This window comes from Geospiza fortis, unplaced genomic scaffold (assembly GCF_000277835.1).
Source record: "Geospiza fortis unplaced genomic scaffold, GeoFor_1.0 scaffold40, whole genome shotgun sequence".
Taxonomy (NCBI): Eukaryota; Metazoa; Chordata; class Aves; order Passeriformes; family Thraupidae; genus Geospiza; species Geospiza fortis.
Window position 1 is genome coordinate 24,182,377 of NW_005054297.1, and position 20,386 is coordinate 24,202,762.

General features: G+C 37.6%; 1 protein-coding gene across 1 annotated transcript in view; it reads left to right on the forward strand.

Annotated features, from left to right (window-relative positions):
- Nucleotides 1-6,511, forward strand: part of SH3RF1 (SH3 domain containing ring finger 1) — an 80,325-nt gene extending 73,814 nt beyond the window's left edge. Inside the window, 1 exon segment of the mRNA XM_005415556.3 lies at nucleotides 3,896-6,511. Within this exon segment, the coding sequence (XP_005415613.2) occupies nucleotides 3,896-4,064 (169 nt within the window). The 3' untranslated portion in view covers nucleotides 4,065-6,511.
- The last annotated feature ends 13,875 nt before the right edge of the window (nucleotides 6,512-20,386 follow it).

Sequence of the window (20,386 nt, forward strand, 5' to 3'; positions counted from 1 at the left end):
GATTTCTTAAAATGTGATGGTTAATAATACTTAAAATTTACATTGTACTCAATATCTTCAAAGTAATTTATAAGCATTGATTACTCTTCAGCAGTCTGGAAGATGTGGTGGGTAAGAATCATGTGGCATCTTCAGTGAAAATTTGAGCTGGGGAGGGAAATATTCATGAGGATAAGCTCAACAAAAAGCTGAAGAGCAGAGAAATCTCCTGCTAGGATTATTCTGCTCTTACATCTCACAATTACAGTCACAGATCACAGTGGAACTGTAGAATTCCAGTTTAGAGAATTCCAGTCGCCTGAGACTGCAGTGGGGCTCATTCACTTCTTCTGATTCTCCAGCCAATACCCAGGTTGTCTTGGCGTGATTTCTTGTATTGATGCAGTGCTGACAAGGCCAAGGATCATTATGTTTTCTTTACAAAGATAGACCCAACTCCCTGCAATTCCTAGAGTAAGACATGCTATGCTATGAATATACAGGAATTTAGTTACCTGAGGAGCTTAATTTTTCCATATAAGCTACAAGAAAACTTCAAGCTTTTTTCGTGAGCTTTCTCTTTTAGAGGGAAATGTTGCTTAAATAGCCTTAAATTTTACAGTAAGTATACAGCATTATAACAAGAAACTACCCACTACTCCACAATGGTGTTAGAGACCTGAAGTTGAACCTAAATACACATCACTGCATATCCTAAATTATAAAATGAATCTTTCATCCAGTTGCAGGGAAAGAAAAGCAGTAATTTTGTTCTGTGATTAAAGTAACCCTAAGTAATTTCATCTACCACAGAATGACTGGTGTAACATCTGCTCCCAGTGAGCGGGCCAGTGGCTTTCCAGGGCAGCAAGCCTTCCCACATCTGGCACCATTTAATTTAAACACAAGATCTGCACAACAGCAGGGCACACTTGACCTGGAAAGTAAAAATTCTAAAGGCAAGGAACAAAAGCTAAATCAAGAAGCTGAGTAATAATTATTCATTTAACTTGTAGTAATTCCAGCTTTCTGTGTTTCTCTCAGCTAAAATTTTCTGCATGTGAGAAAATATTATTATCCACTTGTTGATCAGGAAAACCACAAATAATTGTCCAAAAATCAACCACAATGAGGTGGGCATAAAAGCAGTATTTTTTGTCCAGTGAAACAGAAGCAACAAAGAAGTGGAGAAACACCTGAAAGATAGAATCTTTTCCATGTTACTGAAAAGTGTGAGAAATGCTAATATTAAAAATGAAAAGCAGAATAGAGAGATGTGAAGACAGACCACCACCCTCTTCAAAATAAAAAATCAATTCACGAATACAAAGCAAAAGCACTGTGGGATATAGCCAGACACATTAAGAATATCAGCAAACTACTGGTGGCAAATATATTGGCTACTTCTGGGAAGTTAAAGTACTTTTATTTTTACATTTTGTCACTAGCTGACTAAAAATAATTAATATAATATTTGGAAAATTAATGAAAAATGTTATAAGGCAATCAGAGAAAAATAAAAGAAAGGAAAAACCTCATAGTTGTACAGCTTAGGTGCATGTAAAATATTAAGTGACCACAAAAGATCTACAAATTTGACTTTCAGTCATTGAAAACATTTGCAAATACTGAATAGGGAGACAAACAAGGAAGTGTTTTGGAAGATTCAGGCATGTGGGAATGAACATGTTTTTCCAAAACATAGGTCATGCTTAGTAAATATGATTATTTTTCTTCAGGGACCTTGCAATGAACTTCTGAGCTGAAGTGTAAGCTTTTTATTCTGCATGAAATTGCTAGTTTTGGCAATATGTTGTAGATGATGAAATAAGTAATGGAAAAACAGTTTCTGTTCCATAGCTAATCCAGGATCTGGATAGACAACTGTGTGAATGTATGATGGGTCTGTGATCACCTCTCTTTGGGCAAATAGGATTTGTAAAATGTGGCAGAAAACTTGAAGAAGGACTCATGATTTACAGCTGCAAAGCCTGATGGGTTTCTTCTCATTAAAAATTGAAAAATACACTCAAACAGCACTTTAAAACCAGTGTTGTTGTGCTCTGTTTTAGATACTAAATTTCAAGAAGAATATCAAAATAGTTGGGAAACTAAAATTTAACAAGAAATACCAAATTACTGCAGAGGTTGTTGGATACTGTATGGAAAGCTCAAGACAACTGTTTCTGTGCTAGCTGGTGATCCTCTAGGGAGGACAAAGAGATGATGGGAGCAAGCAGCAGCAGGGAACAGACTTGTCTGTCAATTCAGGGGAGCACAGAGGTTACTGGCAGACAGAATTAGAAACTAAAAACAAGCATATTTCAAGTCAAACATTTACAAGGTGGTGTTTGACAGACTGCAAGATGAGACAGGCATTTTGAAACTCATTTTTTTTAAGACTATGAAGTGTGCTGGTTAATTTTCAGCCTGGGAGCAACCTGCCTGTTGACAACAGTAGAAGTTCTTCATAGCTTTACTGCAGTTCTTTATGCTTCACTATCTTGTCCTTATCTTGCCTGAGTAGAGGCTGTTGTTTTAACTCAAGCAGTTTACAGTCTCAATTTAACTTATAGTTTATTAAAAATATTTGGTTCTCATTTCCTAAGTCAGCATTAAAACCCAAGTTGCCCAAAGCAGAAGTTAGTGCAGGTCTAGGTTGGATGCAGGGCATTCTGGAGCTGCACACTAATAAATCTTGTAATTGGCTTGGTAGCTTTTATGAAGCATGAATCTAATAGTTCCTGTGCTCTGAAATCTGGGGATTGCCATCACTGAAACAAAGTTATGGCTTGTAAGTCACTAATAAATAACATTTGACAACTAATTAAGTCCAAATATGTTTTGCTATACTTAGATTTCCTAAGAGACTTCAGTTATTTACAAAGTGCAGGTACTCTTTTCTGAATATTTTTGACTGTACAGACAGACTTAATTTTTGTTTCATATGTTCTTAAGCAAAACATTCTACTATAACACAGTATCTTTCTCTGCTTCAATATTACAGAATTAGCTTGTTTTATTGTGTGTATTGAGCTACAACTGCCATTCCATCCTTTACTAGACTGTATCCTGTTACCTTGTCTTTTCATCAGATTGTTGATTTATTTTAATCTATTAAAATAATAAATTCTTTTAAGCTTATTAAGATAATTGTTATCTTAATCTATGAAGTAATAGAGTTTTATGTTGCTGTGAAATTATGGAAGAAGAGATTGAGTGGTGTTATGCATGTTAAAAACAGAGAAGTGTAGCCTCTTTTTAGTGCACTCCTATTTGAAAAGTGATTTTACTGTGAGAGACTGAAAAAATACACTTCATGCCAAGTGCTTAAGAAAATTGTTGAGTTGAAAATAGTTTTTAACATAGTTGAGCACAAGTTGAGCAGCTGTGTTCAAAGAATATGTTCTAACTTGAGAGATTTCTAAGGAAAATGATAATTATTTAAAACAGCAAATCAAATTTATAGGTTTTGTTGGTTTCCTCCTTTTGTTTTTTGCCTTTCCTTAAGAGCCATCACTGGAATAATAAGAAATTAAACAGACACTTGTAAAATTATGCCTAGCTACTCCTGTGAATGCTTTGATTCTTGCTGAATCACAATGACTGAAAGAGTCTGCAAATTTATATTGGAAAAAATGTTTACAGTTTTCTCCTGTTATTTAACCATTGTCTGTATTCATAGGAGATGCATGAATTTGCCTTAAATTTATTATGTTGCTATTGTTGTTATCTGTTTAAGACATACTTTTAAGTTGTTACCTACTCAGCAAACAGTTCTAGACAATTTCCTATGTTCATAAGCTTCAACAGGCACAGAAATATTTTTGAAAGTATCGGGTTAAAAAAATGAGGGGGAGAGAGAGGGGGGCGAAGAAAAGGAGCCTAAATGTAGGTGTTTTTTTTAATTACACAGGTACAGAGTTGTGGTATCCTATCCTCCTCAGAGCGAAGCAGAACTTGAACTGAAGGAAGGTGACATTGTTTTTGTACACAAGAAACGCGAGGATGGCTGGTTCAAAGGCACTCTGCAACGAAATGGAAAGACTGGCCTTTTCCCTGGCAGCTTTGTAGAGAACATTTGAGGAGATTCATTCCAAGAGCTTCAAATCATACTGTACTGTAAAATAGCACAAATATTTTGCCAGAAAAAGCACAGTCATGAAATATTTTCAAATGACTGTAATGTAAACAAAAATCTGCATATTTTTACAGTGTCTATAGCACAATTATACCAGCGAACAAAGGAGATGAAGGCATCTGCTGGTTTTATCACTTTGAATTCTTAAGTGTGATGTGTGCCTTGTACTGTCTGATTTATTCTATAGAGGAATTTTTTCCCCAAGTATGTTACATAAATGAGCAATTGTTTACAAGGCTGTAACTAATTTATTCTTTGTTTTTTTAAACTTGAATTTTGTGTAATAGCTAAAATTCTTGTGACTATGATTTTAACAAATTATTAATTTATGAAAGAATAACAAAGGGGAAGCTGGATTCTCTCCTTATGAGCAAGCAATTATATCTGATAAAGAGCCTCCCATTTATCCTCTGGATATTTTTCCCCTGCTATGTCTGACAGTGGAGTAAGTCTCTGTTGTATGAGTTAATGTTGAGTGGTGGTGATGTGGCGTCAAATTGAATTTGCCAAATGGGGAAAAAATGTGTATTTTCTTCTTTGGACAGAGAAAAAAAAAAAGTCAGTGGTGTTCTTGAGTCTAGTTTTACTTCTTCATGAATCACCTAAGTAGAGTAATGTTTCCAGGAGGCAAAGATGTATGTGAACAACTGAACAAAACCATCTCAAGGTTAGGAAAGAAGAAATTTAGGAGTGCCAACAAGAAATTCCCTATATACCTTCTGTTCATGTAATAGCTTGGCTATTTGAACAAAGGTTACCTTTGTATATTTGGCCAGTTCTTTGGGCATTTAGCGCTCAGGATCCAACAAAATTGGAAGGAATGTTAAAGCCCAACACTTAGAATAAATATAACTTGAAAACATCTGTTTGATAAGACTGAATATAAAAATAAAATTATAAGTTGTACTTCATGTCTAAAAATGCCTAAGATGTGTAATTTGCTGTTTTCTTCTCAAAATGATCTGCATGGCCAAGAGATGTCTTAAAATGTCTGAGCAGTAGTGGTGGTAAGTGATGCACTTGTGTTAAAGTAAAAGGCTGTATGAAACACTGTGAAAACTTTACTAACTTCTTAACCATTGCTACTTTGCTATGTTCTGACTTTTTCTTTGTCTTGCATGTGTTACTCAATTCCTGCAGTAATGTAACTGTGCATGGTTGGCATTTTCCATTCCAGTTTCCTGTTGCTGGGTGATTTTGCTCTGAAAGTTTCCCAAAAGCCACTTGACCAAAACTAGTGAGCAACTCGCCTTCAACCAGAGAAGGTATTCAGTGTTTGAATCATTAAAAAAATTTTTTAATGTCCTTGCAGCTGATGGATAGAAAGAATGCAGCCTGCAAGAAATACATTGTTAGTCTTTCAGGGTTTTTTTAGAGATTTGACACTGGGGAACACACGCGCTACTCAGCTGAACCTGGTTTTTTATTTTATTGTTTGATTATAGCAGTTTAATGGTGTTTTTTTTTGTAAGACACTGAGCACCATCATCTCCATTTAAATCCATTTAAATCTGATGTAATTTGGCTGTTACTCAGCACTTTACAAAGGGAAGCCAGTAAGGTGGTTCAGTGTCACACAGATTTGTTAAATCCTTATAATTTTCTTGAAGTTATGCATTGAAAAATATCAAATGTCAATGACAGAGGTTTCTTGCAATATCAGGTAGTATCATGATGGTCTTAAAAATTAAAAAAATATATCTATAAATATATATAGTTGGACATGACAGCATTCCCAAATTAACCATCTCTCTTAAACACTGTACCATTCAGTTTTTGCATTTTTAAATCCTTTAAATAGTTTACTTGAATATTCATGTAATATATAAAGGTTTTGTGAAATGAATTTTAGTTAGAAAGAAGCTGATACCAGCTTTTGTCAGCATAAATTGGCACTAGTGTGTCGTAATCTTATTTTGGAAAATTTAGTGCATTTTATATTAAAGACTACTAAAGGTTAATTTTTTCTATCTCTACTCTCCATATTTTAAACTAAGTGACTAAGGTACCTCTATTAATAGAATTTCATGATGTAAAGTCAGTTAAAAATCAGCTGTTAATCCAATAGTTCTGTTAGATGGAATACATTTTAATTGAATTTTTTTAACGTTGAGTAAACGTTTGTAAAAAGGGCTTATTACATAGCAGTGCAACAATGACAAAAATGCAGTTTATCATGCCTTTTTTTGTGATCTTTCGGGGGTTATTTTTTGGTTTTGGCTTGGGATTAATTCAGTGTAGAAACAGACAAACCCTGTGCATTTGCTTTGTGTAATTCCATTAAAATTTTTTGTAAGGTATTTTATATCTATGTTTGAAGTCCAGTGAATGTTAAGTGTTTGATTTATTATGTTAAACTTCCAATCCTAATAAATATTTTCTTAGCAAACAGCTACAGCAAATAGTGCATGCAAACATTAAACATAAATTACTTGTAAAGAATTTGCCAGTAAAATTCCCAGAACTTAATTTCCGAATTCCTAAGAGGGTATTTCTGCTCATGGAGAAAAAGTCTTCAGATTCCATAATGTAAGAATCTTGGAATGATGGCTATAATGCAAAAACTGTAGAGAGAACTGAGGAGCTGGCTGACCTTTTCCCAACTCCTTATTTCAGTGAGTAACTTCAGAAAAGGGTAGGTAACTCCATCTCTGTGTGTTCGTGATGGAACTACAGTCTCATCAACAGCACAGCAGGTGCACAGTGTAACTGCTTTCCCTAGGGGTAGAAGTGTCTGGTGCAATGGACCTGCTGTGGGTATATTGGGAGAGGTTGAAGCATCTGCCTGAACTTCCACTGTGGGCAGAAGTGTTGGGTGGCAAGAGACTCGTTTGCCTGAAGGAGTTTTCAGTGCACAGCAGTCAGGCAGCAACTGGCTAATGAGGAGAGCTTGATTTGCATGTGGTTACATGTCTGCTGTATACACATGGCTTCTGGGAACACTGGTGGAAATTAATCCTAAAAGTGTTTGCCAATGTTTGAGACTTGGTAAATGCTGCAGCTACTGCGATAAGCTCAGTGTTAGTTAAGATTGACGAGCAGCACCTAAATTGTGCTGGCAGTGAATGGTGCAGCATTGGGTGCTCTCTGAAAGAAGGAGCATCTCATCTAACCTTCCTTAATTAAGGGGGATGAGGGGAGGGAGCAAGGCAACATGGTTTGTAGAAATGCAGAATGGAGACTATAGAAAAGCAAGATTTATTTGGTTTTCCAGAATTGTGGTCTGACACCAGTGCATCCATAGGAGAAAAGTATAGAGACAAACATTGTGGCTGTGTAGCAGAAGTAAGACTGTTTCTTTGGGTTGGTTTTTTTGTTTGTTTGCTTGTTTTGTACTGTAATTACTGAGTAATTCTAATAATGTGTTTAACATTTGGCTTGCCAAAGGTATATGAAATCCTGTTCACCCTCACTTCATTACCTTTGCCTTATAGCAGTAATGACAATCATGATAGTTTTGCATAGGCTTAAAAATATGGCTTGTGAGCACTCTGGCTTTTTTTCAGAGACCTGGCAAAATATTTTGTCTAGCTTGTTCTTTCCAGTAGCTTTAAGCAAATGTGTTTAAAGGTGCACATTGACCTTAATGACTAGAATCCACTTGTCTAGTTAAAGAGATTTGTGTCTGGCATTACTAAAACTCCTACAGTGTAGTCACTGCTTTCTGTAGGATACACCAATATTCCTTGGATTTCTACCATGCTTCTGCAATATGTGTACTTCTCAAATCAGGCTCAGATGCTCATTCCCTGCACTTGGTTAATTATGATGAACCTTAAGCAGATTTGAAGCTTGACTTGAACAAAACCAGTGTCATAAATCTTTCAAATAACAGCAACAACAATAACGGCACTTACAATAGTTCTTTCTAATGGAATACTTGCAATATTTGTATATAGGAACAAAAGAGCTGAGAATGCTGATGATGAATGATGAGAACATGGACATTAGATGTGGGGGAAAATGGGAAAGAGAAAAGGATTTGGAAGACTTGTATATGGGACCTGAATCTTAACTAATTTGTTAGTGATTTTACCTTAGTTACTAGAGTCAAGCTCTGTGAAAGGACCTGAGAGGAACTTGGATGTCTAAGGCTGAAGATGCAGCCCTCAGTCTTTGTCCAGTCTCTTCAGCTTGTATTTGTTTGGTGCTTGTGTTTAGAACAACTGCTGTCCTCCTGTCAAATACATTTGAAATTCAAAACTAAGCATCTGTATTTCTGCAGGTTTGCATTAATAAACAGAGGTAGTGTCCACTTTGTACATATTTTATGCATAGCACTAACATTAGAGGAGTGAACGTCTTGAGAAATGCAGTCCAAGATGCAATGCATTCTTCTTCCACAGTGTCATCCCAATAGCTCTTTCTGGGAGACAAACTTGTTGACAACCTTGAGGTAAGCATCTGCTCTTGAAAACTTGAGGTGTCACCTTTTTGCATCTGTTTCCTCCTTTGCCGACTGATGATTCCTGTGCTTCTGAGGTATGTGGTGTAAAATTCACTTTCAAAGTAAAGGCTGACTGTTTTTTGTGAGTTTGAAGATAGATTCTGATGGATTAGATCTGCCTGCCTCCAAATATGATCATCAGCATCTAAACCTTTCTAGAAGTCTCCTCAAACCTGCCTTTTGTGGGCAAGAGACTTAACTGATCCATTTTAACAGCTGAAGAGCACTTTGTTCACAATCACACTGGTACAAGGAACAAAACAAAATGGATTTGCTATACCCAATCCGCAAAATGCAAAAGCTATTCAAAATAATGAGCATTTCATATGTGCCTATCAAATAAGAGTGGTTACACTCTACATAATATTCTGAGCAGATCTCAGAAGATAGCATCTATCCATTCCTTCTTTTTTCTGTCAGCTGTATTATTTTGCTAAAAAGTGGCAAAATCAGTTCTTAACTGCTCTACTGTTCCTACTTAAAGAAAATTTAGACACAGTGACATTAGCCCCAGATTTCAATTACTCACAGTTCTAACAAGCTTGTAAAAATTCCCCTTAGCACATGTAAATGAGTAGAACTTGGCTGCACTGTGCACCCAGCTCTAGTGCCCACATGGTTCAGGTTACATGGCCCAGAGGCCTGATGTTTGCATCTAGTAGTCATTCAGATCAAAACCAGTGCACAGGATGTCCAAACACTAGCTACATTCTCATTTCACAGTGGTGGGAACAGCCTGTACAGGAGTGTAGAGAGTGAAAATTTGGCTGGCACATCAAGACAAAATACACTTCAATTACAAAGGCAGAAAGAAAAATGTCAGGATTTTAAAATATCTGTGCAGGTGTTTGCTCGTCTCTGCTACCTTAGATGGAACCCCATTTCACAAAGCAAATGGATTTCATTTCCTGCCTCCCCCAAGCCCCCCCTTCCCCATCCCCCCCTTCCCCGAAAGGAAAGCAATATAAGCCCTTAGAAATATCCAGATTCTTTGGCATTAGAACACATGGTTGGATTCTCAATTACTCCAAATCAGTGCTACTTCATTGATTTCATTAAACTTTGCTGGCATACACTGAATATGCCCCCTACTGTTAAATAGTGAAGGAAAATATCTCATCTGCCCTAAAGGAATGAATATTTTGAAAGAAACTGAGTTGGCTGATTTTCATACTTGGAAAATACAGAGCTATTCTGGCTGTGTTATGCTTCTCTCAGAAAATATTTGTCCCACTGGTACAGCTGAGGCACTAGATCAAAGATGATGCCTCTTAGCAGCACTGTGAAGCACAGAAGACTTGCTCAGTTTTCAATCAAACCTATAAATTTCCAGATCCACAATTGCATACTGGGCCTTGGTTTGCTAACAGCTGCTAGTCCCAGAATCTTTTGTGGTTAGTTGCTGCTGTATTTTCTCATGGTGTATCTGCGAATGCTTGGGAGGGAAGATGAGTCAGCAGTAGAATAACTTTAAAGTAGTCATCGACTTTGTTCTCCACAACAAGGGACGTGCCCTAGGTCAAATTTCTTATTTCAGCTGGTTGAACTTCTGAATAAGCTGAAGAATGTTAGCTCTAAAAAGTTTACAGGTCAAAGAATTTCTCTCTACTCCTCTGGTAGGCAGCCTTAGTGTGTCTTTTGAATACACACAGATCAGGAAATCTCCTTATTTTCTTGCTTGTCAAAGCATTACTGTATGCTGCTATCCAGCTGCTAAGTTTATAGTACACAAGTAACTATTAGCCCCTGCTGTCACTGAAATTCTTAGCATTCAATAATTTAAAATCTGTGGCACACAATATAGCTTTTTTACAAGGAAAAAGTCTAGTAGGTTTTTTTTTAAATAAAGTACTATTGGATCAACATTTTCATGAAAGATAAGAACCATGCAAAGAGATAAACATTTTACAAGTTAAAAAAATGGGTAATCATTCTGCTTAGGCATTCAGTATTCTTGATTACTTGCACCAAATGTGAATTTCTTAATACTGAATGGGTTATTTCTGCTACAGACTGTTAAAATTCTCAGAAAGCTGGAGAGTTTCTGTTGAGGATGTCTCCAATAAATAGGAAGGAAAGAGCAAGAATGAGATGGCCTTGGAATTCTGTCAGAAGAGCCAGAGACCGGTTCAGGACCAAATTTTAAGTGGTCCAGTTGTACATACCACAACCATATCACTCTTTGGAAGTCTGCCATAGCTGCTCTCAAGAAAATGGCAGAAGGTATTTCTCATTTGTTCTTCACCTTACCTAGAATACTCCTTTTTAAGGAAATCCACATAACTTAGTGTCAAATGCAGATAAAATTTGGCCACAATAGTAAAACAAAACAGTGCTCTTGTAATTTGTTTCTCTGATTTGGCAGCGTTAGTGAACACTGAGATGATCAAAGAAAAGTTAACTACTGAAATTTAAAATTTTCTAGGTGATGTTTCTCACCACATGCTGTTCTCTACAGCACAGGATCAGCACGCTTGGGCATCAGTTTCTGAGTCTGGGAAAGTGATGCAGTTCCCTTTGTAAAGACTGACATGTCAGCAGTGAATGTGCCAGTGGGGAGTGGGTGGGAGGAGAAGCAGCCTGATAATTACAGAGGTCAGTGAAACATTGCCTGGTCCAACCACAGCTATTTGGGGTTTTTGTTTTACAATATGCTATTCCATAGCAAATGATGCTAACGCTCCTCTCCCACAGTAGGTCAGGGAGGTTTGTAAGTGGATTGCACCAAGTGTTTGGGTGCTGAAGATGAGGACAACAACAGAACTTAGCTGGTTTCATGTCTAGGGCGGGGGGCTCTGGAGACCTGGCTGTGTCACCAGAGCCCCCAGGTGCAGGCACAGGCAGGGCTGATGGCACAAACTGCTGTCAGAGCTGCACCATAGCTCAGATGGCAAAGCCAGGCTGTGAGAGCTGGCACCTCTCTTCAGAGGTCACACTTGTGGGAAATGGCCAGTCAGGGGGATGTGTCTCAGTGCTGGGTGTGTTTGTGCTGGCAAACCTTTGTTGTGGGGACTCTGTGGTGTGTGTTACTGATGAACAAGACAATGTGGGAATTGTTCCATCTGCTCTCTCCCTACTTTTGCCAATCAGTGTAACACGTTTGGTTTTGACTACGAAGTATCACAGTCTCATACTGGCAGTAATAGAGTGTACTCGTGCAGCTATGATTTAATTAGCCCACAGCCCTGTTTCTATTGAGTAATGGCTAAATCCACCAAGAAGTAGCTGTTGTCAAGTGCAGGAACTAATTTGAGGAAAAACTAGAAAACCTGTACTTTGGAGGTTCTTGGGCTTTATCAGATACTGCCATCAGAGGCTGGAACTCCAGCCAGATACTCCAGACTGGTAGTTTGTGTGTGTGTGAAGATCTGTCATGTGTCTGTCTGCATGTTTTCTCTATAGCAATCCTGTCAAAAGCAACATTTTTAAGGAAATGGGTGTTATTTTTGTTTTTTTTCCAAGGGCACATATTAGATTCTGGTCAACATCTGGTTAATATTTGTTATTCAAAGCTTATTTCTGTCTGGCATACAGAAGACACAAATAGAAAGCCCATGTTTTTGTAACTAAAAGCACTGTGGACAACTTTACAAAAGCTTATAGAGCCGGCTTATGTTGTGTTTCAGCTATATTTGGTAACACAGGAGAATGCTTTTGGAAGAGATATTAGATGCTGAAATAGTGATTCCAAATATAAACAAGATCCCTAAGGCATGAATGTAATGTCTTGCTTATAACTTTAAATTACTTTTTTATAGCTAAAACTAGCATGTCTAGTGGCTAATTATAATGTAGCCTGATGTTATACCCAACCACCTCATTTTCTGTCTTTTTCACATGCACCACTTAACCTCCCAGGCCTTCATTTCATAAAGGATTAAGTGCATTGGAGTATTACTAAGCAAAAAAACCCAGCAAACAAACAAAACAAACAAAAAAGAAAAAGAGCTTTGCATAACAGGAGTAGATTTAAACTTGATCTTAAATGTATGATGAGGCATTTTGCTGAATCCCAGTGATTTTTTCTCTCTGGACTATCCTGGAAATATAATGGTGTGGTTCTAAGAAAAGAAAAAAACAATGTTACTTACAAAGAGAAGTTACTTATGCTTTTTTTAATTCAGCAAAAAGAAATGAAATTGACATTTCAAGTCTGAAATTGATTTCTTGGATACTGTAACACTTAGGATGGAAAAATACAGCACTTTGGAGAGTCTGGGTGTGTTTTCCATATTCTAATTGGAGATACTGTTCCATTGAATTAAAAAAATAAATTAAAAAAAATTTTAAATCAAACCGGAAAAAAAGAGAAGCAATTTTTACCTGATCAAACAAAATGGGAATTGCAGTACTTACCCTTTTAATCTGGTTTGGGTTTGTGAAAAACAGTGTTTAACTGGCTGATTTTTGAGACAGGCCACTGGTGCTGTCTGCACCTTGGTGGAGGCCAGATTGCCACCCAGTGAGTGGAAAAGGTGGGGGCATAAAAAAATCTTTGAATGAGATTCGGGATTATTCTATGTCCACTAACTTGTGGGAGAAATAGGAAGGGTTCATTTGTTTCTTTGAACCAAAGTAGGGATCTGGAAGCTTCCATTGATGCCTCAGGTTTTGGCTTTTATATTTTTCAGATTTTGTGCTGCTTCAGTGTGTAGTTCTGAGCTTCATATTAGGGGATGGTAAGCTCTCTTCACAGAGTCGCTAGACAAAACAATTCCTTCTCTAGCTGGGGACCAAGGACCAATGATCCAAATTTCAGGCCCAAGAGCCTGAACAATGGTGGAATGAGGAGAGAAAAACAAGAAGTATGGGACTTCATAACCTAAAGCTGTAACTGGACAATTAACTCCAATGTGCTAATGGACCAGAACTTATGAAGGTGGGAGACCTCGTGACTGGTTGTCCATTTCTGTGACCATTTTGGGTTCATCTTGGGTGTAGCCCTGGCCAGGCTCTTGAGCTGCCCAAGATGTATCCATTGAGGCCCTTTAATAAATACCTACTTTATTCTTTAACTCCATCTAGATCTGTTCTAGGTCAGCCTTCACAGGGCATCACCATGAGAGATCTCCCTTTTATATTTGGGGTAAAAACATGTCGTTTCATGCAGAATACAGAAAGAACATCAATTAGTTTGGCAAAAACTCTGCAAACATTTCAGAGGTGACTGCTCCTGTCTTTCCTACCTGTTATGATGGGAGCTAGGAAAACACTGATGGCAAAGGAGTCTGTCATTCTCAGAGGGGTTTTAAAGGAAACTGAGCTAAAAACATGAAGATTTCCAGCTTCATGAATGAGAATCTTTTGTCCTCATTTAGAAAACTTCTCAACCCGTGCTGTTCATGCAGGCACTCTGCTGATGTGCAGATTAGCTGTAGAATGTCTTGTTCAGATTTTGGGGGACTTTGTGTTTGGGTAACACAAGAACATGTGACTGGACATTTGTAATCTACCGGGCAGCACAAACTGCATGGAATTAGTGTAACAAATGGTCTTGTTCTTTTGAACAAGAAGAAGGAACATCTTCAGCTTGGTACATTTGTGAGTCACAGAATCATAGAATAGTTTGGATTGGGAGGGATCTTAAAGAACATCTTGTTCCAACCTCCTGCCATGGGTGCAGATACCATCCACTAGACCAGGCTGCTCAAAGCCCCATCCAGTCAGGCCTGAATCTCTATAACAACTTTGGTTATATCTCAGAACAGTATGAAAAAGAAAACAGGACTCCAATTTCCTCATAGTTTCACAAAATTTATGCCTGTTGGTTGCAAATTAAAAATATCCTAAAAATATTAGCTTTTGTTGCTATGAAAGCTTGATCCCTCCCTGGGCCTCATTCAATAGGCTCCATCCCTTCATTCTTGGTTGCCTTCATCAGAGGCTCAGCCAATTCCCCTAATTCAGGAATCCATGGCTGACAAAATCCCACAGCTCTGAGATTAGATCTGTGAATTCAAAGAAACAGTTAAAGCTATGAAGGATGTTGCAACTGGATGCAGCTTTACAGCCAAAATGAGTTATAAAACATTTTGCAGAGTACTGCTGCTAAAAATAGTTATGCACTGAGTTGAGAAAATGCAGAGAGGCTGGATAAGGTCAGTAAGCACAACATTACCCAATTCTTACAATGGCGGAAATTGACCCACCTTTAGTCCACATGTCATTCAGTAGATGTTGTCCTGCTGTCTTCTGGATGAGGCCTTTCTTGTTTTTCCCTGCTAATCACATTTAGTTATCTGTTGTGCTCCTTCCCTTTACTCCTTGGGCTCTTTTCCATAGGATTTCAGCTTGTTTTTTTTCTTGCATCATTGTCATCTGGCAATGGACCAACATGTCATAAGTAGAATTGCTTAGTATGTATTAATCAGATTATTTACAAATATTTAACAGCTCTTGAACATAAGTGTACAGTACCAAAAAATGCCTCTGTTTTTGCAAAGTGTTCGCATATGCCAGCAAATGACAGTCTGACTGTTTTTAGTAAATTTCAGTTAATTTATTTGCAAAATTACATGAAATACAGAGTTAATGTCAAACCTGGGTTGTTTTGTGATTTTTTGAAATTAAACACTTATATCTTTTTGGAAACTCCCCCAGCCGTTCCTAATCGACATCCTTTTAAGTTTCCCACGAACAAAGTTATTGACAGCTCCCCTAATAAAAGAGAATGCCTTTGCAGATGGGATTTAAATCCTGCATCTATCCAGCAATTCACTTTTTGCAGGTGCAGTCATCTTTCTACTCTAGGGCTTAAAGGTGCTTCCACAGCAGATGACAGTAGCTATGTAGTAGGAGATGTTTCCCTAGGGCTGTGCCAATATTGGAAGCTGACAGTCATTAGCCTCAATTAAAGATGGGAGACCTGGCACTTGGAGGGGGAAGGAAAAGTGATTTGGCAAGTCTTAAAAGAAATTTGTAGCATGCCTTCTGAATCTCAGTTCATGGGGGCACCCTTCCCCTGAGGAACCCAAATATTCTATGGTGTTAGCATTCCTTTCCCCTGCTAGGTTTTTTTCTCTTTCTTCATTTCACTTGGAAAATAATCTTGGACCAAAAACTCCTGGGAATAGAAGCTGTCATCTCTCTTTATTCTCTGAAATGGCTGGCATGCTCTTAGTTGAAGGAAATAAAATTGTAAACACATCCTTTATTTCTTGTTTGTATCATCTCTAAATCCCTTTCCTTTCCCTTTCTCTTTCCTTCTCTTTTCTTTTTCCTTCTTTATTTCTTTCCTTCTTGTGGGCATCATGTGATGTTAGCTCCCTTAAACACTCATATTCCAATGGATTTAATGAGTGCTTGGGATCCAGATGGCATGCCATATTTTTTTTTCAAAACATTTTGAAGCACATGACAGACAATTCATGTTGACAGGAGTGCTTCGCTGAGGTATCTGTAAAGCAAATGTGTTACTTGTTACTATTAGAGCAGAATAATTGTTTATGAAATGCATCCTCAAATTCAACAATGATTCAATGAAGTCAACAGAAATAAAATGTGCTATGTAAACACTGCACACTCTGCAGAGATGTTACCCACTTTGTATAAGATAATTATGATCTGAGTGATGCTCTCTGGTATTATGCAGTGATAGTTGCTGGAGCCCAAATTCAGGCAATTTTGTATGAAAATCTCCACTCTGTGGGCAGTGTTAAGGAAACGACTATGGCTGGAAACAAAACAGATTCTCCTTTTCATGTTAGCTGGAAAGAGAGACATGTTCTTCCTTCTTTTGTCAACTACGAAGACAGGAAACCACAAAAGCATTGTCCATACAGAAGGAAAATAGATAAAAGCAATGGACTTTTCTAATGTAGTTAAGATTAGTTGAAGTTGTAGGTTCAGCTTAAAATATCATGGCTAATGATCCTTGTGCTGCAGAAAGCCAGCCTGGAGTAGAAGCCAGATATCTGGTTTTGGGAAAATAGCAGAGTCTCTGATAAATGCATGGTCTTTATCCATCTTTTCTGGTTTAGCAGCTACACTGTGAAAATTAGGAGGTAAGTACTAGCTTGAATACTCTCTGAAGATTTTTTTTTAAAAATGTTAAGCATGGACAAATCTACTTCATTCCTGAATTTTATTCATTATTTTTTTCAGTGCTCTACATTTCTGGCAAATGTAGGGTTCCCTAAGAACTTAAACAAACAAACAAACAAAACAAAAACCCCACAAACAAACAAAAAACAAAACTAACCAAACACAACCCCCCCCCCCCAAACAACAAACACTCTATGCTAAAGTTGAAACCGGGCTGGGAAAACAAAAAAAAAAACAAAACAAAAACCCCACAAAAAAAAAAAAAACAAAACTAACCAAACCCCACCCCCCCCCCCCCAAAATAATCAAACAATGGTATATGAGGTTTACATCAATAAAAAAAACTTGTATGGGGAATGTTTCTTTTGTCAAGAAAAAAACCCCATAATGTGTAGAAACTGGATAAAGAGAGGCTGGATTCTGACTGGAAGGAGAAGCAGGCTGGGGATAATCCACCCCTGTGATGTGCAGTATACAGTAATTCTCTATGTTCAGGATAGAAAAAAGTACAGAAAGTTTAGGCAAGTGAGGATAAAACCATAGAAATATATTCAAAATATATATCTAGGAATTACATATATATATGCATAAATTCTTCCTGTTCTGGAAAAAAGAAATCAAACCAGGATCTTGTATCACCCCTACAGTTTTATCAGCCTGTATTGTGTAGCTTTGAATCAGAATTTTTGTTCATCATTTTTGATGGTAAAATATATGGTAAAATACACACCATCTAGACTGATCTGAATTGCTCTTCCCCCCTTCTTCAACTGTATTTCCTATAAAGTTAGTATATAGGATTAATAACAAAATTACCTTCTGGATTTTAGAGATTGTAGCTTGTGCAATCCTGGGTTTCTGCAAAACACATTATTAACTGTGTGCTGTCAGGCAGACCTTTTATGGGGAACTCAGATAATGTTTGACATCTAGGAAAATCTCATCATAAACTGTGCTCTTACAAATCAAAACCTAGATGAGGGATGATTTAAAAAGCCCAGCTGTTGAAATAAGGTAGATATGCATTTTATATAATCAAACACCACTTATATGACAGTCTGGTGTGAACAATAGCTAATTTTTTTCCAAGGATGCTAATCTCTCCTGATAATTATCGAAAGAAATTATCCACTGTGATAGATAAATTAAAAAATGGTGTAAGCAATCATCTGAAAATACTTCTTTTCATCTTTAATTACCTAATTCTTACCTCGTTAAGCCAGATGATTGGGTATTATTATGATTGACTACTTTATTAGAAGGACATACAACAGTAAGGGCTTCTGTATGTCACAAGAAGATGAAGTCTTCAGCTGCTCAGTTAAGTACATGAGTGAGATGAAATGACAGCAAAATATTTCTGCAAGAAGATGTGATATGAAACCAGATTTATTTAGGACAATCTGATGGAGAAAATGGAATGTTGGGAGTTCCTTGAAAACTCTGTAAGCATTACTCTATGTGCTTCAGGCTGCAAAATGGTAACAAGCTGTAAAGAATATTGGTTTTGACATTTCCTATAATACTGGTGAAGATAAAGGAGGTGAGCAGTCTGTGAGATCTGAGTGATTGTCACTAGCACTATCACAGTTGCCATTTAATATGGAGTGTGTTCAACAGTCATTGCTGGCAAACCATCAGCTGAAGTTTTGCCAGTGAAAGTCCTTATGTTTAGGATCACAGCTATTTGCAATTATGGAGGGATGACTATTCAGTCCCTTGACTTGCTGCTTTCTGTCAGGGAGTGGATGTGCTACATTAAGTTGGTATTCCTGTACTCAGTAGATTTGTGCCTCATTAGGGCTGCCCTTGAAAACATATTCACGGTCACATATTGGATGTATGCTAAAATAGCTGAGGCTATAAAAACAGTTTGTGCTTGTGGATATGCCTTCAGTTTCCTGCTCTAAACAGCTTTTGAACTCTTCATAAATGTTATGAATGTCAAGGTAGGTATTTGGGGGAATGACTGAAGTGTTTCACTTTCATGTATCTCAGATCTGCTATTTCCTGGGTGTTAATTACTGTGTTTATGAAACAAAGATTTTGCTTTGTTTTGCTTTGTATAAGTCCCTCGTGGGAAGGGAGGTGAAGGATCAACTCTTGTTACTTATTAACTATGTTTTTCTATTCTTCCAGCATAACCCTTTAGCTGAATTTTCTCACCCTAATGAGTTCAGTCCAAATCACTTGGTCAAATCTTTCTGTCTTTATTCCCTCACTTCTTTATGACTTTTCCCATTTCTCCCAACATCCCACCTCCTTCCCACTCCTCAATAAAGCAAAGAGTTTACTGACTGTAAATATGAGTAGATGCAGCAAATTTTCAGGAGACTGCATCACAGGACCAAAGCGGGCAACAATTTGGATTTGCCCATACCATTTGTGGAGATTGGACACCTGAGACTATGATTAGGGATGTATTATGGCAGGAAAACCTTGACACTTGCTCCACTATAACAGGAAGGAAATTTTGTCTGGTTAGACAAAACTTTTTTTCTGTTAATCCTAATGTTGAGAGCAGTTTTTTGAATGTTTTGGAGTGAGAACCTTTACTGATGAATACTTCTCAAAAATACTCCTTTTTTTCACCAGAAATTGTAGTTAAACAGATTTTTACAAGATAAATTAATTCCTGAAATGATTTGCTATGAATCTTACTTTGCAGCTTATATAAATGTGTAGTGAATAGGAATATGGATGAGACTATGAAAGGCAAAATGGGGAAGTTAAGGATGCTCATATGTAAAATAAAACTAAAATTATGCAAGACCTTGAGTAGATGTTTATAAATAGTTTTTAGCTATTTTTAAGTGCTGTTCCTGAAACTACTTCATTTTGAGTATACTAGATGTAATTAAAAGTGAATTGCCTCTAAGAGAACAGGAGGAGTTATTTACTCTGGAATATTCAAATACTTCTGCAAAACTCTTGGATGTTATTGTACCAGACTTCCAGTGATATTCTTAACGCTTATGAAAAATGCAATACACAAACAAAAATATCCTTTCTATACAAAATGGTCAGTGGAGACTGCTAGGAGTGACATGTCACTCCGTGGTGCTGTCAGCTTTGACTGTTTTCCAGATTGCCCTGCTGGGACATGCTGACTGCTCTGTGTGATGCACTTTGTAGTTTTGAAAAGCCGTCTGTCAAAGAGGTGCTGTACAGAAAGTGCTGAGTTTACTCCCTCGATGGATAAGCTGGTTATTTCTTCCTTGTTCCTAGTCCTGGCCTGGGACTTAGGAGCTAAAAAGGGATACATTCTGTGGCATACAGAAGGAGTAGGATGCATAGAGGGACCTAAGGGATTTCAGGACATGCTGAGATCCTAGATTCCATCTCTTTAGTCCAAAGTCCACTGATACACAGTGGGAGTGTCCAGTGTCTGTGATCAGATAGGACTTGTGGACAGAGACTGAATATGTGACAAATGTTTCTTGAACACAGTTTTGCAGGGGTGGGTGATGTTGGGGTTGTTTTATTTTAACATTTCAGGTTTCTCAGGGCAGCACTGGAAGTGAGGTGCCCCATTTTAGCAGCAGATGAAGCAGCAATAATACAGGCTCCTCTCTGTTCCCTCCCTGGTGTGCCTGATTGCTCACTGGGAGCAGCAGCAGTTCAGTGACCGTGCTAACTCAAACATGGGCCTCATGCTGACGTGTGAAATAATCCCGGTCCTAGTGGGAAAACCTGTTTAGCCAGGAGGATATGAAAACATTAGGTAATTTGCCAAAGTTCTGATAGCTTTTTTTTGTTCTGAGTTTTGGTGCTGT